This window comes from Tuber melanosporum (assembly GCF_000151645.1).
Source record: "Tuber melanosporum whole genome shotgun sequence assembly, scaffold_131, strain Mel28".
In the NCBI taxonomy this organism is placed as follows: Eukaryota; Fungi; Ascomycota; class Pezizomycetes; order Pezizales; family Tuberaceae; genus Tuber; species Tuber melanosporum.
The window spans coordinates 212,059-230,537 of NW_003298788.1; the positions used below are offsets into that span (position 1 = coordinate 212,059).

At 49.9% G+C, this 18,479-nt stretch overlaps 7 protein-coding genes; 4 read left to right on the plus strand and 3 right to left on the minus strand.

Moving 5' to 3' along the window:
* Positions 1-339: 339 nt before the first annotated feature.
* Positions 340-2,538, plus strand: GSTUM_00002513001 (uncharacterized protein). XM_002836143.2 has 5 exons: positions 340-660; positions 772-1,067; positions 1,158-1,345; positions 1,412-1,526; positions 1,593-2,538. The coding sequence occupies exons 2-5, from the start codon at positions 833-835 to the stop codon at positions 2,273-2,275; spliced, it is 1,221 nt and encodes a 406-aa protein (XP_002836189.1). The 5' UTR covers positions 340-660; positions 772-832; the 3' UTR covers positions 2,276-2,538.
* A 189-nt stretch (positions 2,539-2,727) lies between these two features.
* Positions 2,728-3,454, minus strand: GSTUM_00002514001 (60S ribosomal protein L43). XM_002836144.2 has 4 exons: positions 3,355-3,454; positions 3,253-3,274; positions 2,980-3,144; positions 2,728-2,914 (listed from the first exon to the last, which is right to left on the minus strand). Exons 1-4 carry the CDS (start codon positions 3,380-3,382, stop codon positions 2,851-2,853), a joined length of 279 nt encoding a protein of 92 aa, XP_002836190.1. The 5' UTR covers positions 3,383-3,454; the 3' UTR covers positions 2,728-2,850.
* Positions 3,455-4,088: 634 nt separating this feature from the next.
* GSTUM_00002515001 (uncharacterized protein) lies at positions 4,089-4,241 on the plus strand (the record flags this gene model as incomplete). Its single annotated transcript, XM_002836145.1, has 2 exons — positions 4,089-4,095; positions 4,150-4,241. 2 exons carry the CDS (start codon positions 4,089-4,091, stop codon positions 4,239-4,241), a joined length of 99 nt encoding a protein of 32 aa, XP_002836191.1.
* A 2,624-nt stretch (positions 4,242-6,865) lies between these two features.
* Positions 6,866-7,453, plus strand: GSTUM_00002516001 (uncharacterized protein). XM_002836146.2 has 1 exon: positions 6,866-7,453. Exon 1 carries the CDS (start codon positions 7,035-7,037, stop codon positions 7,362-7,364), a length of 330 nt encoding a protein of 109 aa, XP_002836192.1. The 5' UTR covers positions 6,866-7,034; the 3' UTR covers positions 7,365-7,453.
* A 381-nt stretch (positions 7,454-7,834) lies between these two features.
* On the minus strand, positions 7,835-9,451 carry GSTUM_00002517001 (uncharacterized protein; the record flags this gene model as incomplete). XM_002836147.2 has 3 exons in its annotated part: positions 9,206-9,451; positions 8,811-9,117; positions 7,835-8,752 (listed from the first exon to the last, which is right to left on the minus strand). Exon 3 carries the CDS (start codon positions 8,576-8,578, stop codon positions 7,835-7,837), a length of 744 nt encoding a protein of 247 aa, XP_002836193.1. The 5' UTR covers positions 8,579-8,752; positions 8,811-9,117; positions 9,206-9,451.
* Positions 9,452-12,748: 3,297 nt separating this feature from the next.
* Positions 12,749-16,053, minus strand: GSTUM_00002518001 (uncharacterized protein). XM_002836148.2 has 9 exons: positions 15,865-16,053; positions 14,994-15,794; positions 14,710-14,930; positions 14,016-14,655; positions 13,820-13,957; positions 13,617-13,770; positions 13,448-13,562; positions 13,157-13,395; positions 12,749-13,096 (listed from the first exon to the last, which is right to left on the minus strand). Exons 2-9 carry the CDS (start codon positions 15,746-15,748, stop codon positions 12,887-12,889), a joined length of 2,472 nt encoding a protein of 823 aa, XP_002836194.1. The 5' UTR covers positions 15,749-15,794; positions 15,865-16,053; the 3' UTR covers positions 12,749-12,886.
* A 630-nt stretch (positions 16,054-16,683) lies between these two features.
* On the plus strand, positions 16,684-18,391 carry GSTUM_00002519001 (uncharacterized protein). XM_002836149.2 has 4 exons: positions 16,684-16,793; positions 16,845-16,890; positions 16,984-18,001; positions 18,057-18,391. Exons 1-4 carry the CDS (start codon positions 16,724-16,726, stop codon positions 18,231-18,233), a joined length of 1,311 nt encoding a protein of 436 aa, XP_002836195.1. The 5' UTR covers positions 16,684-16,723; the 3' UTR covers positions 18,234-18,391.
* The last annotated feature ends 88 nt before the right edge of the window (positions 18,392-18,479 follow it).

An 18,479-nucleotide genomic window follows, 5' to 3' on the forward strand; every position in this document is an offset into this window, starting at 1 on the left:
ACCCCCCAACTCTTGGCGTTCTTTATAACGAGGTGCGACTGTATTGTGTTTGCGTGCGTGTGCGTGCGCGTGCGCGTGTGCGTGTGTAAAGTACGGTACTTGTACCAAATATGGAGCTGCATATATGCTGTACCTCTTCCCTACCGCTATATACGGTACAGTATCATGCGAATAATGTATGAATGATTGAATGAGTGTGTATTTGTTGTGGTGGGGCGCTTCTCTCTCTTTCCTCTTGGTGCTTCTCTCTCCCTCTATCATCTCCCCCACTATTCTCTTGTTGCCCAATCCCTATCCTTCCCCCTCCCTCCATTGTCCTGTCGTCTGTTCTGTTTGTGGCATCTGTTGCATTCCAGCCTGCTTGTACCGCGGACGGGTAAAACTCGAGTGTGTGGTATCTCACCCTCGCTCTTTGCCTCCCGCCTACACCCCTCCTTTTCCTTCCCCATCTTCCCTCCTCACGCCCGATCCCCACTCTTTTCCTTCGAGTGCCATCCCTTCCCTCTCGGTCCTGATACTTCCAAGTGCTTCCATTCCATCAGCATTCACCTTTGCTTCTCTGCGTATCGAGTTGCCACCCCCACCCCCCACTACGACAAACTTGAGAGCACAATTGTCTCCTTTGCTGATACGCTGAATTCCAAATCAACCCTTCAAAATGTAAGCAGCAAAACAAGCTTCTTCGTTTATTATCTTCTTAACGAGCTCAAGTTCATTTCTCCATGCCAAACGCTGACGACAAAAATTCTAATCATCGCTTTCTTACGGTAGGCGTCTCACCGTATCGTTCATCTCAACCTCTCAAATCATACAGCTCGATGTTCCATCCGATATGTCAACTGTGGATTTTAAGGCGCTGATTGCTGCAGAGATCCCCGCTGTCTCTTCCGTGGCCCAGCATCTCTATCACAATGGTCGGCTCCTCGCTGACTCTGCCAAAACTCTTGGAGAATACGGGGTTGCCGAGGGGGATATGATAGTCTTGCATACGCGGGGTAGTAGCAGCAGCAGCGGTTCTCCCGGAGCCGCATCTGGTCAACAGCAGCAACAGGCTGGGGCAATAAGGCGTTCATCAGGAGGCCCTTCCCAAGGCGCGGGTAGAGGTGCTCCATACGGGCGGCGACCCGCAGCAGCGGGCCCGCCATCTGCTCCGGGAGGCCAATCCGGCATGGACTCCGAGATGATTCGTTTGCAGGTTCTAGGGGACCCGAGGTTGATGAATGAGCTCAGGAACTCCCAGCCGGAGCTGGCCGCGGCAGCCAATGACCCAGAGAAGTTCGGAGAGGTCTTCCAATTAATGGAGCGACAAAGGGCCGAAGCTGAGAAGCAGAAGCAACGGGAAATTGTAAATCAAACCTTACTGATATGGGTCGTGAAGATGAAGTCACTGACGCAGAACACCGTCTTACAGCAAATGTTGAACGACGATCCATTTAACATAGACGCACAGAGGAAGATCGAGGAACTAATTAGGCAAGAGGCTGTTATGGAGAATCTACAAAATGCACTAGAGCATAATCCTGAAGGTAGCAAGCATCCACAATATTATCTCACATGCAGCCCTACTGACGTAAGAACCTTTCCTCGCGTAGCTTTTGGTCGTGTAACAATGTTGTACATCCCGGTTGAAGTAAACGGGACCAAAGTGAAAGCATTCGTCGATTCTGGAGCGCAAGAAACGATCATGTCACCTTCGTGTGCCGAGACTTGCGGCATCATGCGACTGGTCGACTCTCGGTTTGCGGGTATTGCTAGGGGTGTTGGGACAGCTAAAATCTTGGGCCGTGTTCACTGGGCTCAGATCAAGATCGGGAGTCTGTTCCTGGTCTGTTCGTTCACAGTCATGGAAGGCAAGGGTGTGGGCTTGCTTTTAGGGCTTGATATGCTCAAGAGGCATCAAGCTGTTCTTGACTTTAAGAAGGGTTGCCTAGTTATTCAAGATGAAGAGGTTCAATTTCTGGGGGAAAGCGAGATTCCTAAGCACGACGACGACCGCGGATTGGAGGACGAGCCGACTGCTGAAGGTTCTGATGGATCGAAAGTTGGAGGTAGAACTGGAGCCTCAATCGAACCGTCTATCACGTCTACGTCGGCTGGATTTGGGCCTCCATCAGGAGATAGCAGCGGAGCAGCGCCCGAGCAACTGGAGTCTCAACACTCCGCAGAAGCCATAAGCCAGTTGGAGGGACTGGGGTTTTCTAGGAGCCAAGCCTTGGCAGCTTTGAATGCTACTGGCGGAGATATAGATATGGCAGCTAGTTTGCTCTTCCAATGATCTTGGGCTCCAAAACCTGGAGTAGCTTTAGCCTACTTGATAATGGCTTTCTTCCTATCTTCTATTTCCTTTCTGCTCGATTTATTATATTGTTTGGGGGAGTGGTGGTGGGTGTTCAATAGAGGATAATCCAGCGACTATTTGGGGGATCTTAATTGATGGAGTGATAGGGGTAGATCAGCTATATTTAATGCCCGAAACGACCGAAAAAGTTCCCTAGCCGCTTTCCAGCGGTTCGTGAAAAGTCATCCAAATTTTGCTGATCTTTAAGTCCCGTCCCTTTTCATTCCGTGATTTTGTCCCTTTTCGAGACGAGCTCGGATGTTTCCCCATATAATCCCTCGTTTTCCACACCACATCGCCGTATCCTTTACGCTGGAACCGACGTCGAAGCCATGATCGCGATCCGCCTCACAATTCAAATTCAATCCTTAGCACCAGGCGAGAAAAAGCCCAAGGCAACAACAACCAAAAAGAAAGGCACGTAGCCAATGCTTGTGCTTTTAAGATTGACCTTTTCTAAAAACATTACACCATCTGTTATCCATTTTTTTTTTTTTAAAAAAAAAAGAAAATCAAACTTCAGCAATTTCACGAAGACGACGGATTGTCGATCTGGTGGCTGCAGCGGCAGGTGTACTGTATCCCCAAACGGCCCCCCATTAGCATTATTCCTGGGGCGCAAGGAAAGTAAGGGAACGCACGAAACGACCCAAGCCCCACCAGCGACGGTCTTCTTACAAGACCGGCATTTCCAGATTCCGACAGATGTGCGCTTCACGGTGGTCTTTCCACAAAAAGTGCAGGTGTATCTGGCGTGTTGGGTGATTTCCATCTTCTTGACTTGTTTGCGGAGGGAGGCACCGTATCTGTTGCAGCATTAATACCCAATTCAAAACTCCTCTTCCCGTATTCTCGCCGCAGTAGTCGCTATAAGGTGCTTGAGCAATAGGAGATGGAAAGGATTATTTATTCACCTGACACCGTATTTGCCGGTCACTATAACCATCATTCATTAGCTTTTCTTTCTTTAACCCTCCAACAGCCAAAAAAAATCAAAAATACGAGAAACAACATACCGCCAACCTTCTTCGTGCGCTTGGTCATGTTGTCGAATTTCTGTTGATAGAGTTGCTCGGGTGGGTAGTGAAGGTATCCGCCGGTCAGTCGGTCGTCGTGTTACTGAAGTCGGAGCGGTGTTGGAGCCTTCGTGTAAATCGGCAGACCAAGGAAGTTTCCCTGTGTGTGCTTGTGTGCGTTAGAAGAGTGAGATTAGGGCTTTGTTTAGCCCTAGTGAGCAGTCATTGAGCAATTGGAGGTTTAAATTCTTATTCCGGAGGGCTTGGCTCTGTCTAGCTTGGCTGCAACAGGGCTAGAGATAATAGCATTGTCTCTCCAGTCGCGTCAATCAGAGCTTCAACATCAACCGCTGATACTTATAGTGCAAGGGGAACTTCCGAGGACTATTCACTCCACCCTACTTTACATACCTACAACTACTCCATATAACTACTTTCACAGTCAAATCATCACCATCATGGCAAACGGGTACCCTTCACCCCTTCCCGTTCGACCCTCGTCTACTAGAAATCAAAGCAAATACTAACACGACCCATAGCTGGAGCATATTCGTCGGCCTCTTCGTTGTTATCGCACTCTCCGCCGTGGTGTGGGTGTTTGCTCCTAGGGGCGAGAATCAAACGTGCCCTCTTCCCTCCCCCTTCTCCTCCCCTTCACCCCGGTGCCCTGGTTAACTCAGGAATCCAGCATCTGGCGGAGCTCACTGATCCTTACGTTCGCTGCTTGCTACATTATGTGGGGTATGTGCCATCTTCCCCTCCCCTTGTTAGGATAGTAGGAATTGATGCGTACAGCGATTACCTTTATGGCACAATTACATCCCCTGGTCATGCCTAGGAGATCGGATTTGAGGCCGGAAGCGCACTCGGACCCGAGGTTTTTTTAAGGGCGGGTGAGAGCTGGGTAGATGTACGATAGAGGGATACACATGGCCCATGCAGGGGTGAGGGTATGATACATTTATGTGGTAGTGATGGGGGCAGGGGGTGGGGTGGAAAGGGATGGGTGCCGTGCCTTTAATGGGAATTTGATTGCTTTTGGGGGTTATTTTACTTTTCCGCCATTTGTGCGGGCCGACGGTGGAAAGTCCGTGGCGTAAGAGAGTGCTGTGGGAGAAGTAATTTTCGGAGCAAGGAGTTGTGATCAGATTCGCGGCCCGGCCCTGGAAGCTGAGGGGGCTTTGGGCGGTTCGGTGGACTTCCGGGTGGTAAGTTGTGTGACGCCGGGCATTCTCTGATGGTATCGATCTTACGCTACATGCCGGGTCGGCATCACATTGCCGCAACGGTAGCGTTTGTGTTTCTGTGTACCCGAGAGACATACCGGCCCGGACTTACTGTTCCTCCGCTTTAGGAGCAGTAACCTCTCTGTGCTGTGTCTGCCAAACACTTGATCCGGAGTATACAAACAATAGCAAACACTATGCATTTCTTCGAGGAGAATAAGGATATCTCATATCATGCCATCTCTCTAGCATGCATCACTCCTAGCCCGACAGGAGAATCCTGCGTGTCACTTCCGTCAGTCCCCATACAGCACCGTGTATGTTTCCCAAACCAAGAGGAGTTTACAGGTCCCCCCATACCAGCCCCGCATCATAGAATCTGACTGCACTAGTACTCGGGAGGATTCGATAGTACTTGAGCACAATTCTTCCGGGTTTCTGTGGAATATCTCGTGCATCCAGCGACACTGCATCGCCAGTCAAACGAAGGACCCATTCCTCCGTGAAGGCCTGGGAATGCCCATCCCCCAAATTCCGCGGCCGACCAAAACCCGCGTACTCACCGAAGCAATCGAACCCCGAAGCCACAAACAGTAAGCTAAACAGCCTCCTAACATCTCCCAATCGTAGTCGGTAGCTTCCCCATCGACAGATATATACCCCTCTGGAAGAGCGAGTGATTCACGGGCAAGGAGACTACTATCAAGTATCCCCCTGCGCCCCCCGTCCCCGTGACGCGGCACAAGTATCGAGGATGAAATTGCTCGTGGCGGTGGTATCGGCCACGGCAAGACGATTTTCGCTTCAGGGGGGAACTCGATTGGCATCATTAGCACGCTAGCTATGGAGCAGTACTGTGTTAGTTAAACTACGAGTGATCTGGTAAGGTGGGGTAGTTAAAACCATTTACATGTCATGAGTTTTCTCCAAACCGCAAGTCACTTGCTCACTTCGCATAACACTCGAAACATGGTTTGACAAATCCGTGATTCGATTATACTTGTAGCGAACAGGCCTTTAAGCCCACAGAAACCTCTTACTAACACACCCTCAAAACAGGGAACCCCTCCATATATTTTGTAGTCCCACAAACAATGTTCGATACCCGAACATTCAGCTTTTTATGTATGGATGGTGCGGTGCGCTGCTCATTCTCCTCGCCGGTCTTGTCTATGTCGGAACCTCCGAGGTTGATGTCATCCTTGCATTACTGAACCGGTAAGGGTCAAGACGGACTTTTGATTTTGGTAAGCACAGTACGGTACCGCAACTTCTTTTTTATTTACCCTCTGGAACTCCATTCTATTCCTAACAGGCTAGGTATATATATAAGGAAAAGAAAGGAAAAAGAAACCCAGAAACAGCCGGAAAAACATGGTTGGGGGGGGCTCCAAGTCACTTCTGCAGCTTCTTCTGGGGGGCCTCCGGTTGCTCGCGGGAGGGGGTTCCTTCCTCGCTGGCGAAGAAGGCGGGAAAGCGGAGTTGGATGTAATCCTTTAAGCTCTATATGACCAACTATACCTATTAGATTAACCAGATACAGGAGCTGAATGAGAAACTAACCGACGAAGTTCCGAAGAACAGGAAGTGGAGTTGCCATTTCATTACTTTCTGGTCAGACTTAAGCTCGCTGAACTCCTTGTAGACCGCGGCATTTCTATCGGTGATCGATTTCCTGAGCTCATTGCCGAGTTCGGCGATGGATTTGATTACATCGACTTTGAAGGTGCCGTGGTCCTGCCATCATCGTCTTGGTTAATTGTCACTATGTATTTGGAAACGAAATCCGTACCTTGATAGAACCATCAATTTTGTCATCGAGTCTATTAATTCGGTCCTACTATACCATAGTTTGTAAGCTGAAGTTTAAATAATCAGTTTGAGGTATAGGGACTTACAAAAACACCGGACTGGCCACCGTGACCATTGTTTCCGGTGCCATCGTTTCCGGTGCCGTCGGGGATGAATTGATCGTGAAACCCCCTGAGCCTGATACGTCGATGGATGAGGGCAGGAGAAAGGATTTTTGTTTGGCGTGAGAGTCGGAACATAGTGTTTGATGATTGTTGTGAGTGGACTCGGATGGTTGGGTGGAAGATGGTTGACCTCGAAACCCAGGCTCTTAAAAGCTCAGTGGGTGTTACCAATCACTGCCAAGCCTACGGTGCAAAGTGTCTAAAAGCGGGTCCTCCGGTGGAACGGGGAATTCCGTTTCAACCGATTGGAGTTGAGCCCCGAGTTGCCAAGCCAACCTGAGTCGGGTGAAATGATACACCTACAGACACGGAACGTCTGGTCACGGAGCCAAACCCGGCTCCAAGAGTCTGTTCACGGCTTCAAGACGCTGCTTTGGGGCTGCCCGGAGCACCATCCAAGACCACTACGAGTGATAATATACAAGCTCCCCACTGGAGCGCGGAACATGCCGTTTCCAGCGCGAAGCTGGCAAGAACTATGATAGCCTATCACATTGCGACAGCAGGGGAGTCTGCGGAAACCCACCATCAACCAGGAAGGTATCATACCCCTATTCCTTTCCTCGCTGCATACAGACCGAGGTGTCATACCACGGTGCTGGTGTCATGCATGGTAATCAAGGGCCAAGTACGGTACAGTACGACACTCCCAAAGAGTAGGATCTCTCTGGAAAAAGGCTGGGTTGATGAGGGTCATGGGCGGCTGGAGTGTGTATTCGTTGATGGGTCGTGGATTTATTTTTCTTTTCTGAAGGAACAAGAAAATGGACTCGTGGGTAACTTGAGAGGCACCCAGATCCGTACGTAGCAACTCCCCCTTATATCCTCTTCTTTTCTTTGAGAGTAAGGCGGGTGAACATAGTACTGAAATAGATGCTCCACCAGGTGGACCGTCAGGGGGGGGATATCTGAACCGAGTGAGAATCCATGCATCCAGTGATTTATTTGGTTTATGATATCTAAAGTCTCGTTGGGTTCTCCGGGACTCGAATTTACTATGGGACACTTCTCTTTATTGTTGACTTTTTTTTTTACCCTAAGTCTCGGGGTTAATGTGGGAACCCTTGTGGTTGTCACTTCGGGGGGGGGGCAATTTGTAGGGCTTGATGGTGTCACTCATGGTCCGCGTGCACCACTCTTGACGTTTAAACCAAACATAGATTCCTAACTCAATTGGGACATCCAAAACTCAGCTAACCTCCCACCCTCAGAGTAAACCAAACATCTCAATCCCCCCTCGCCAGTCCATATGCAAAACTGGGCTAACGTAGTGTGGGTCTAGCAAAGCTCCCACTCATCCCCAGCATCAGGTGCATTCGTAGCGAACTGGGTCCCAGTGACAAACCCCTCCTCAGTAGACCACGTGACCCCAATACCATCGAATAGTTCCGAAAACCGCCAAGTCTCCTTAACCAATCCAACACTCAACTTCTGGCCCTCCGCACCCTTGGCCACATAATACCCGGCAGTGTCGCCAAGGCCGTCAACAGGCTCAATGGTAACTTTATCATTCCTGATAAGCACCCTCTCCTTGTCGTAGTCCACATCCTTGATGCGGAACTTGGTCCTGCGGGTGGTGGAAACAACGATCCTGCCGCTATCACGATACCAGTACAGGTCAGGCTGGCGACGGTTGCGGATATAAAAGTTCTTGCTGGAGATCCAGTCGGGGCCAATAGTGGGGTTGGAAAAGACAGGCCAGTTGCGGCCCGAGTCGGCGTCACCGAGGATGACGGACATGAGCTTGTAGTTGAATTCCGGGAGGGCGTTTTCGCGCTGAACGTAGATGATGGTCCACCACGGGTCCCCGTCGATCGTGTCGTAGTACCATAGTTGCGGGTTGACGCGCTGTAGCTTGCTATAGCGGTTGGCGCCGGCGGCGTTCTTGAGGGTTTGAAGGCCGCGGAAGAGCTCGTCGGCTGCCCAGCGGGACTCGAAGGTCAGGAGGTGACGGCCCCAGTCGGCACGTTTGGTGTCGGTTTCGCGGGCATATTTTATGTAGACATAGAAGATTCCTGACATTTTTGTCTTCGTTGGCTAGAGATATGGGTATGCGTACTCGTTGCGATATGATCGGATATTGGGGTTGAGCTTGAGATTGCTGCTGGGGAGGGATCTGATGTGACGGGGGGAGGAGGATTTATATAGACATCGTTTTCAGTGCAATAACTGCTCTCCGAGCAATGGAATTGCCAGCTGTAACCCGCAATCGCAATTACTCAATGGAACTGCTCCTCAAAATCCTTAAACTCACCTGAAAGCCCCCACGTCAGGACACCATGCGCAGGGAACCGAGTCGGCGAAATGCCCCGCGCGCGTATGCACCACTCCACATCCCACCTCCTCTCTTGATATTTCTAACATCCATCCTACACCCCTCCCCCCCAAACAAAATACCTGCCGGAATGGCAACCGAGCGTTCAGAGCCAATAGAGTACGACAAGAAGAAGCGGGATCCTCCCCTAATCTCCGGGATTGGAGAGGGTGTTTGTGCGGGTTAAAGAGCAATGCGCCAAACCAAGCTGAAGATCTGAATAACTGCCAGACACCTAGCTGAAGCACTGCAGCGCAGAGAGAGAGGATGTTATCTACCGGAAGTCGCGATCAAGAGTGGAGGGAAAGTGTGCTCGGGTTGACTGCAGAACATACCCTTTTGGGGAGGAATAAGGCCTTGTCGTGCGGTAGTGATACTATTGGATTGGCGCAGCATAGCAAAGAAACTCGAGAATCTACCGATACTGCACAAGTGCCCGGGGAAATACTTTTGCATTGTACGAGTCAGGGATGGTTAGCCATCAAAATATAACACCTGTCTTGTACGAAAACATCTCCCCTTGACACTCGTGCTCGGGGGTGGCCAAAACTCGGGCGCACTACCTGTGGCCATTGTTTAGGATTTATCTGGCATAGAAGGTTAGGATATGTCGGTGTTGCGATGCCCTCATGGGGGTGGGGTACGGTGGAAGTGGGCTAGCGGTGGCAGTTGTGATAGGGAGTCACGTGGGCGATTTTGGTAACGAAAAGGGCTACCAGTTACCCGGATCGAAAGGCAGGTTGAAGGGCTGCCAAGGCTAGGGATGGCGGGCCCGACTTATCCTTCAGTTACACCCAAATGCCTGCTTACCTTAAATCCCTTCCTTATCGATACACCGCAGACTATCAACAAGGATAACCCCCAGAGCAGCCTTGCTGACCGCCAGCAACCCGCCCCTCCCACCAACCCCAACACGGGGAGGTCCCTTGAAAGAAGTCATACTAACCCCAACATGCAGCAGGATCCTTGCTGCGATGTCTACTCGAGTACAAGTAGTTCGGAATATTCGTACAGTGCACAACCTGCGGGAAGACCTTATTCGAGTCTATATATGTTGTGCAGAAGTATCGGGCAGAGGGGCCATCAGAATGTCGCTCCCACGTGGAGTCCAGCTAGAGGAAGTCTTATGCCGCAACGGGACAAAACATCCTCCAGGACCATATACTCGTACTCGAGCAGAGATCGAGAATGGCAGAGTAACCACACAACTGCAGAAAACCCTGGGGGAGCGTATCCTTTCCTACCTTAGTCTTCTAGCCGCACGGCACATAAATCATCCCGGACTGTTTACACCTCCCAGGCGGCCTACACACTGCCAGTACAGCGGCACCTCCAGGGTCCGCATCATAAACTGGGATTCGTCGCACGGCATTAGCTAGCGAGAAACCAGCAGACGCTTTTACGTTAAAACCAGGGACCGAAGTGAAAACCTACGATTGCGTCGAATTGAGAGCCTAGAAAGGGTTGGCCCTGGCTATGGAGAGCGTTAGGATATGGCGTTTTATTGCGATTTTGAGAAAAAAGCAAGGATAAAAATCCCATTTGAACGCACCAGCGCCCACCGGTTCTCGCCGATCACTTGTAATGCGGTATTTTGGGGTTAGCTAATATTCGGTAATCGACGATTCAGGAGCGGCGCAGGGTAGGTGCGATAGCCGAATAAGCCTGTCAAGCCCATATGCCTAGACGGTATGATACTTGCAGGTCGTTGGTCACCAGCTGTCATCGGACCCCGCGACCGATAGCAGAGGGTGAGTGCATTATCACATGTAGTTGGGCATGCGGATCATAGTAAGCTACAGCAGTCCAGCCGGATGAAAGCTATAAGTCAATGTATTATCACGGTGGATATGGGAGCACTGTAAGTCAGCAATTCCGATCCCTCCATTGGAGAGTGCTCGGACCATTCTCTCCCGCGCACCAGCTTGGAATCAGGTGCAGAGTTCAGCTCTCACACCACGTGGATTGGGGCACAAAGAGTAGAGATTGAGAAGGTAAAGGATAAAAATGAAGAGATGTTATTGTGGTATCGGTAATACGGGAGAGATTCTGATGCTGGTGAGCTTAGGTGTTGCAGTTGCGGTGGAAGAGTGGGGGGAAGCAAACTCGGGAGGACTTGACGAGATTATGGGCAATGAGGCTAGCCATGATGGGAATGTTGCTATTCTTTCCAGCATGGCATCCCCGCGGCTACGGTTCACTACCCAAATCATTTGATATCACCCGTCCACAGCTGGGGTTTGAACAGAGCGTTCACACGGCGTATCACATGGAGCCGTGATTCCCAGTTCTGAAGTAGAACTATACAGCCTATGCTCTGGGGGAGAGAAGTGACCATGAAACCACAAATATTATTCATAGCATTCCTCTGTTCCCGACCATACCGGTATGGCCCTTGCGGTGAAAGTGCCGGCTTTTCCCCACATATGATAATCCCGCTGGGACAACATCCGTCCGGGGGACAACCCCACCCGCGATGGTGCTGCTATTACCAGAATTGGCTGACCGCTGACCCTGCCAACTGGTACCCACCAAAATGTAGGGAAAGTTGGCCACTAGCAAAAAGGATAAATATAGGTCCATAATCCGGGTGCCCATTCAGAATCAAGTTTTACAGAGTTGTGAGTTATCATCTTCCCGTATGATGGATGATACACATGGGCGAACAACTACTCACATCCTCCATATCCTCCACGCAGTTCCCCGATATCTTCAGTATCCCCTCCGAGCGTGGTATCCTGCCGTTTGCTGGCAGAAGCTAATATTGGCAATTCAAAACAAGAATACGGCGCATGTATCATGATTGCAGTATATATAAAAATGGGTTCGAGGGCTGTATCACTCCCTTGTAGAATCCGTTTTGTCCCAAGTCCGACAAGGTCGGGTCAGGAAAGTGGACAGCAGAGATTCCAAGACTTCGATGCTGTGCTAGCCCCGGCAACGCAAGTTCCCAAACACGTCCGACAATCTTACTTTGTCGAAACAGCGGTATAGGTCTCGCACCACCCGGTTCCTAGCCGGAGAAGGGATACGTGAACTCCCCCCGGGCTCCCCCATCCACTATCGCTTAATCCGTGACGACGTGCGTATAGCTGGCGTGAAGCAGAAACCGGGACTCCCCAACTCTATGCCCGATAATCTCTCATCACGGGAAATCACTCGTGTTATTAGCCATTGCCCTATTGATCCTATCTGTGCCAACACCTTGTGTAAAAAGGCTGTCCTCTCTTTCTTACAATAATCACTACCAGCTACTGAAGGCGGGGGGGCGAGGAGTATCATACGTAGAAGGCTTAGAAAAAGGTAGGGGCAAGGGGTCTGGCTAAAGGAGGGGAGGGGGAGGCTACAGAAGCATCGGGGTTGGTGACAGAACGAGTGCGGTGCTTACAGAGTGCAAGGAGAACTCGACATTAGGGCCCAGAGAGGAGTAGATTGCTGCTCTGCGAGAAAGATATTGTGGTGCAAGATATCATACCGTTTGTCAGCACCGCGATTTAAGTGCTGCCGCAATTCACCCACTTGTACGAGTGCTGTCTTATACGCCACTAGTTGTTTATGGTACTGTAATGCACATACTGCACTCGTACATTAGCTGTTGTGCGAAACGAATCGGTCAACTTAAGGCTCGGTATGCTCCGGGGGAGGGTTTGCGAAACTATTCTACAAGGCTTAGAGAAACAAGCGAATAGTTGCTAGTTCTGTGTCGGCAAGAAATTTTACGCCTTATGCCCTCAACCTCCACTATCGCCATGCTCCGCCACTCCTCAGAATCACAAAATTGACATGCGCAGCCACAAAGCCCCGTCTCCATTCGAACTTAATAATACATAATACGCCGAAGGTCTAGCAAGGCGACATCACGAAACTCTAATATCGAGAAGAGGAAAATATAATTTAAAAAAGGAAGAAAGGAAAAAAAGGAAAAAAAGGAAAAAGGAAAAAAATCAAAAAAATCCCCCTAGTATCATAGCAAGGGCTGGAAACATGGAATTTATGACATCACCTTTCTATCCAACCTACTTTGTGCGATGTATGAACGGGTGCTTGAGTGCTTCGACAGGAGTGCAACGTCGCTCAGGATTAAGGTTTAGGCACCGGTCCAACAAATCAATGAATCCATTCAATTCTTTCAACTCCGTATCCGTCATTCCAGGCGATGCTGCAGCTAGGAGCCTTGTTTTCAGTTCCCTGATAGGCTTGTTGAAGGCAAGCGTCTTGGTGATATCCTATACGGGCAGAAATTTTAGTAGGGCTTGGGAGGAGATATCAAATGAGTTGCCATTTACCTTTCCCGTGATCTTATCATTCTCCACACTCCTGAAATTAAGCATATCATCAAAGTGCAAACCTGTGAATTTTCCCTTACGAAGCACCTTTTGTGGGAATTTTCCACGGCACTCCATGATCGAACGCAGCATCTGGTTATTGGTGCGGCCAGTGAATAAAATCTTTCCAGTGTATAGTTCGTAGAGAGTGCACCCAATGGACCACATGTCGATAGCAAAGTCATAGGGAATACCTAGAACTATAGAAAGTATCAGCATCGAGGAAATTTAATGAGGACAAAAATTACTTACTAATTTCGGGTGCTCTGTAGAACCTACTCACGAGGTAAGGAGTAATCTCGTTTTCAGAAGCATCGGATGCAGAACCAAGATCGCAAATCTTGAGCATATTGCAGTTTTCATTTGCCTAGCACCAAGAATTAGCACGGCAATAACGTGGACACCCCGCGCTGGACCCCACCAAAACATTGTCCGGCTTCAGGTCTGCATGCAATATATTGCACTTCCGCAAGAGCGATAAACCGAGAAACAATTGCTGAGCATATGAACGAACTGCCATTAGACTAATACCCTCACTTCGTCCGTATCTCTTGAGCACTTCACGTAGATTAATGCTAAATCAAGTTAGTAAGGAATAGGAAATCGGGGCACAATTGGAAATACCTTAAGTTTTCAAAAACGATACAGAGATGGCCCTTGTGCTCAAAGCATCTCTCTAACCTAACCAAATGTTTTTTATCATCTGGATCTGCTTCGATCAATTTCCTCAATATATCAATTTCCTTCAACCCAGCCTTTTTCCTGCGATGCTATTAGCGCTATAAATAAAACAACTAAAATAAAAACATAAAAAACGTACATCGTCTCATTATTTCTAATGATCTTGATAGCAACCAGCTTCTGAGTTGTCAAATCCAGGGCTCGTACTACACCTGAGAACATTCCTCTGCCAAGATTTGTCTGTACCCGGTAGCGGCCATCAAGGAGCTCAGCAGGTATAACGCGGTAATACCCATCGGGATCGTCCCAGTTATCTAAGAGGCTAGCATCCAGTTGCTTCGCGTCAGAAACAATGGGGTGAGTCTTGTCAGTCTGACTTTCAACCTTCTTTGCTTTTGGCATCGGCCCCGCAAACATATCATCGTCGTCACCTTCGGCAAACATGTCAAAATCATCATCATCCTCCTTCTTTGTAGGCTCCTGCTGCGGTTCTTGCTTTGGTAAACTTGCCGGTGTCTGCCCATCCCTCACAACGACTTTGGTCACATCGTATGCACTAGAGGGCGCCTCATGATCGTGAATACGCTGCTCGTACCGTTTGTTATCCTCCTGCATATCAACCGTTGGGTCGTAATCTGCTGCCGAGGGCCCCTCATCCTCAGCAATTGCCATCGCCGTAGAACCTGCATTGATTATAGTTGCACCATTCTTTGATATGTTGAAGGTACCAGCCGGAGAGTCTTCACGCGAAGAATCAGGAGGCGCAGGGGATGCTACAGCTAGAAAGAGGTTAAGCAATCAATAGAGCTAAGAGATGGGGTGTCAGAGCCAACCTGGAGTAGCCTCCCCCTCTGACATTCCTGGTGAGTTCGGGTTTGATCCAGCGATCGCTAGCGCCGATACAAGAAGTGGTGTAGCTTGCCCCTTATACTTAGCCTTGATTGCCTCCCTCTTCTTACGCCGCTCTTCAATAAGCTTAGCCTCATCAACTGGCTCCTCAATCTCCATTTCTTCCGGCGGTGGTTTAAGCGGAGCCTTCTCGGTGGGCGGGTTTCTATCATCCCCCAAGATTTCAGCTTTGGGAGAAAACCCAATGCTCTTGGAGGTTTGAGCGGACCTTCCGCTATCCCCATTCTGAGAGGTACGGTAACTAAAGGACTGTTTATTCCCACTCCCCTGATCTGACTGTTTGTTGTAGCATTCAGTATCTCGTTTTGATAATTCAGACGGAACTGGGATATCTCCTTGTTCGCTCACTGATTGCTCCTGGGAGCGTCTGCGGCTGTCGTTTCTACCCCTGTCCCGTTCCCTCTCTCTGTCAACGAACCTGTTACCACCATCACGTCTGCTATCGTCAAAATATCCACGCCTACCGCCTTTCCCATCTCCTCTAGGCCCCCGTGGGGGCGAACGACTGCGCGTACGAGATCGCTTAGTATCATGGTAGTACCTGTCCTCATGGTCGAAAGGTTTGGGAGGATCTCTAGGCTCGGAGCGGTCGATATCGGCATACGAAACCCTAGGGCGCCTCCCGATATTGACGTCACCATTTGCTTCGTAGTGGACCCTGTGCTGTCGGGGATCGGGGCCCCGTTCGTGGCTTCGTCGTCTTTTCTCACCACGCATGTTTTCCCCGTTCCCAGGTCGACGGATGTGGTCTCTAGGGTCAAAGTGATCATGGCGAAATGGAGGGTAGGTGTCACCGTTACCGCCGCGGTAATTGTTGATGGCGGGAGATCTCGAGCCTCTGTTTCTACTTGAAAGACGGTCAACCCTGGGGCCAGTAACGGAAGGCAGCGATGGAGGTGCCTTCTCTACTTCTGTTTCGAAAATTTCACCCTCCTCGTCAAATGACTCGCTTGGTGAATTCATGGTGCACAAACGTCTATCTTCTAAGTATCTCTGTAGACACGAATTTCTTTCGTTGAAGAAAGTATTAGCCTCGCGTTTCTTTGGAGAGTGAGGCGTTTGTTTGGTAGAAGTCCAACCGGGATTCAGTTCCGTAGTACAGCTTTAGCTGATTGTCCGGTCGATTGAGCGTAGAAGTAATCGAGGGAAAGTGGGCGGGTAGAGAGCATATATAGACGCTCTCTATATGAACGACAGGGAGCAAAGCGTATGAACTAGAAAGGGGTGGGAGTTTAAAGGTTGTGCTAGCAAGACACAGGGGGGGAGGTTGAAGAGGAAGGAGAGGAAGGAGAGGAAGAGAAGCAAAGAGGAGGAGAGGTGAGGATGATGAAAGTAAGGATAAGCGTCGTGGAGAAGATCGTGTGGGGTTAGGGTTGTCCAACTTAGTTGTTTGGTTCGTGATGAACCTTGAGCTGTACGCGTAAAGTCTGTCACTAACAGAAGAGCGACCCAAGTTCCTCCGGACCACCATTTCAATTGCGTGGTACCTGTAAAATAGTCTACCGATACTACAATAAGAAACACACACAATCACGCCATGAACCTGGCATCTCAGGATATCATTAATGGTAAATAAATTGATTTTCAATGAGATTCACCGAAATATCCCTTGCACTGCAGTACCGGTACTAGTACCGCACTGTACTAGTACATACTCGTACCAGTACGAGTACCGTACTCGAGTGACAATCACGAAATGCTTATTCCTTGATTGCGGGAGTGTGCATCACCTAAAAATACCGGTACGTGATCTGATAATCTAACTTTGTCACAGCATTATCTTATCGCAATCTTTCTCATCTATCTTGGCGAAACAGCCTTATCTAAAATTTATCACTTGTCGCTACAAAAATTTCTGGTATGATAATATTATTATGATACATATGATATCACGTTCCATCATCCATAACTCACTGCGAATTCCCCATACCGAACGAGATGCCCTCCCTTCCGCCTGCGTCACCCGTAAAAGGCCACACTAGGGCTTCATCAACTGATGAACGACGAGGTCAGTATGATACTCGACTTCCTCTCCAACCGTAGCTCCTAATCCCCGTAGTTTCTGTCCCCCGTCGACGAACAAAAGGCCCCTTAGACCTCGGAGAGTAAGCTATCCGCCCGCCCCTCACCAAGCAAGGCAAATAGAGCTTCCCCTGCTCTTTACTATTTGGCAGGAGAGCTAATAGATACCCTCTCAGCCCCCCATTCAAGGACCACCCGGCCCCCACTTCCGTCGCAGCAACCACAACCTCCCCACCCTCCTCTCCGACGACTCCCAAACAACGAATGTCCGCCGGCCTCTTTGACATGCACCCGCCCGCTATATCACGGGACTTTACCTACCTCCTCCACCCCCAGAACTTCCACCCGCTTCCTCAGCACACCATCCCCGCCGCCTTCCGCGCACCAGCCCACCAGCCCACAGCATCCACCCCCCTCCACACGCTCCTGTCAACGGGACACTTTCGTGCGGCAGCCATAACTGCCGCTAACCGGCTCACAAATTCCACCTCCCCGACTCCGCTTACCATAGAGGAGATATTCAAGCTCTGGTACATCCGACTGAGCAGTCTCATGCTCATTGGGAGCACCTCCACCGCAGCACAGGAAATAAAAGTGTTCTCAGACCTGGGTTCCAACTTCTACCGGGATGCACGGGGTGGGCACTTGGTCCCCTGGGAGCTCCGCGTTCTTGCAGTCCGCTTGCAGGCCATCGGGGTAAGCGACTGGCGTCGGAGCATAGCGCTTTATTATGAGCTAGCCCGTGAGGCCCGCGGCGAGGTACTGAAGCGCGAGGCGAAACCCGACTCCCCGGAACACAATGCCGAAGGGGCCTCCCTCTGGAGGGGTCGTCTCTGCGACTTGGGAATTCGTGTCGCCAGCGCGCTGGTGGAAATGGGTGACTTGGCGGCTGCCTCTCGACATCTGGAAGGACTTCGAGCGAGTGTCGATGACCACGAACTCAAAGTAGTATTATGTCTACTGTATGTGCGCATCGGGAACCTGGCGGCTGCAAAGAAGGTTCTCCCGGCGGTGGGCGGGGAGGATATACGCGAGGGGGTTCTCTGCGCGTTGATACTCATGGGCGAGGCGAAGTGGGCGGAGGCTGCCGCTGCGTGGAAGGAGATTTCCGATACGAAGAGAATCGAGGAGGGCGGGGACATGGCGAGTAATAATTTGGCAGTCTGTTTACTGTATATGGGGGATCTGAAGGAGGTGGCCGTTTCCCTTCTTGACAATTCACCATCTCGTGCTGATGGGATACTTATAGGCCCGAAGAGTCCTCGAGTCCCTAATCGATGGCGGAACCTCTTTCACTGGTCTAACCTTCAACCTCTCAACAATCTACGAACTCTGTAGCGACAATTCAAAAGTACTAAAAGCAGGTCTAGCAGAGAGGGTAGCAGCCCAAGGAAAAGAAATGACGGGTTCTAGTTTCAAAATGTAAACGGTAACAGTTGATTACAGTCACGCGCATTGCTATTCTAGAATACCCGGCACCATGGGGGAAAACTACATTTATTTTATTGTCGCATCATCGGACACAGTGACCGTTTATCTTAATTGTTACATACAAGGAATGGTGAACGGGCTGCATTTTCAGAAGTCAAGCTTCTCGCTTTCGCACAGGTCATAAGTTACATGATATCCTCGGTAGGGAAGTCATTCAAGACATGTTTTATATGAAATCATG

Bases quoted from the DNA above. Each gene is read 5' to 3' on its own strand.
- GSTUM_00002513001 (XM_002836143.2), top strand. From the start codon at position 833: ATGTCAACTGTGGATTTTAAGGCGCTGATTGCTGCAGAGATCCCCGCT. The intron at 1,068-1,157 runs GTTCATCAGGAG...CTGCTCCGGGAG, and splicing joins ACAGGCTGGGGCAATAAGGC to GCCAATCCGGCATGGACTCC. The intron at 1,346-1,411 runs GTAAATCAAACC...ACCGTCTTACAG, and splicing joins AGCAGAAGCAACGGGAAATT to CAAATGTTGAACGACGATCC.
- GSTUM_00002514001 (XM_002836144.2), bottom strand. From the start codon at position 3,382: ATGACCAAGCGCACGAAGAAGGTTGGCG. The intron at 3,275-3,354 runs GTATGTTGTTTC...TGATGGTTATAG, and splicing joins GCGCACGAAGAAGGTTGGCG to TGACCGGCAAATACGGTGTC. The intron at 3,145-3,252 runs GTGAATAAATAA...ATGCTGCAACAG, and splicing joins ACCGGCAAATACGGTGTCAG to ATACGGTGCCTCCCTCCGCA.
- GSTUM_00002516001 (XM_002836146.2), top strand. From the start codon at position 7,035: ATGATAGCCTATCACATTGCGACAGCAGGGGAGTCTGCGGAAACCCAC.
- GSTUM_00002518001 (XM_002836148.2), bottom strand. From the start codon at position 15,748: ATGAATTCACCAAGCGAGTCATTTGACGAGGAGGGTGAAATTTTCGAA. The intron at 14,656-14,709 runs GTTGGCTCTGAC...ACCTCTTTCTAG, and splicing joins AGAGGGGGAGGCTACTCCAG to CTGTAGCATCCCCTGCGCCT. The intron at 13,563-13,616 runs GTGGGGTCCAGC...TCTTGGTGCTAG, and splicing joins TGAAGCCGGACAATGTTTTG to GCAAATGAAAACTGCAATAT.
- GSTUM_00002519001 (XM_002836149.2), top strand. From the start codon at position 16,724: ATGCCCTCCCTTCCGCCTGCGTCACCCGTAAAAGGCCACACTAGGGCT. The intron at 16,891-16,983 runs GTAAGCTATCCG...ATACCCTCTCAG, and splicing joins GGCCCCTTAGACCTCGGAGA to CCCCCCATTCAAGGACCACC. The intron at 18,002-18,056 runs GTGGCCGTTTCC...GGATACTTATAG, and splicing joins ATATGGGGGATCTGAAGGAG to GCCCGAAGAGTCCTCGAGTC.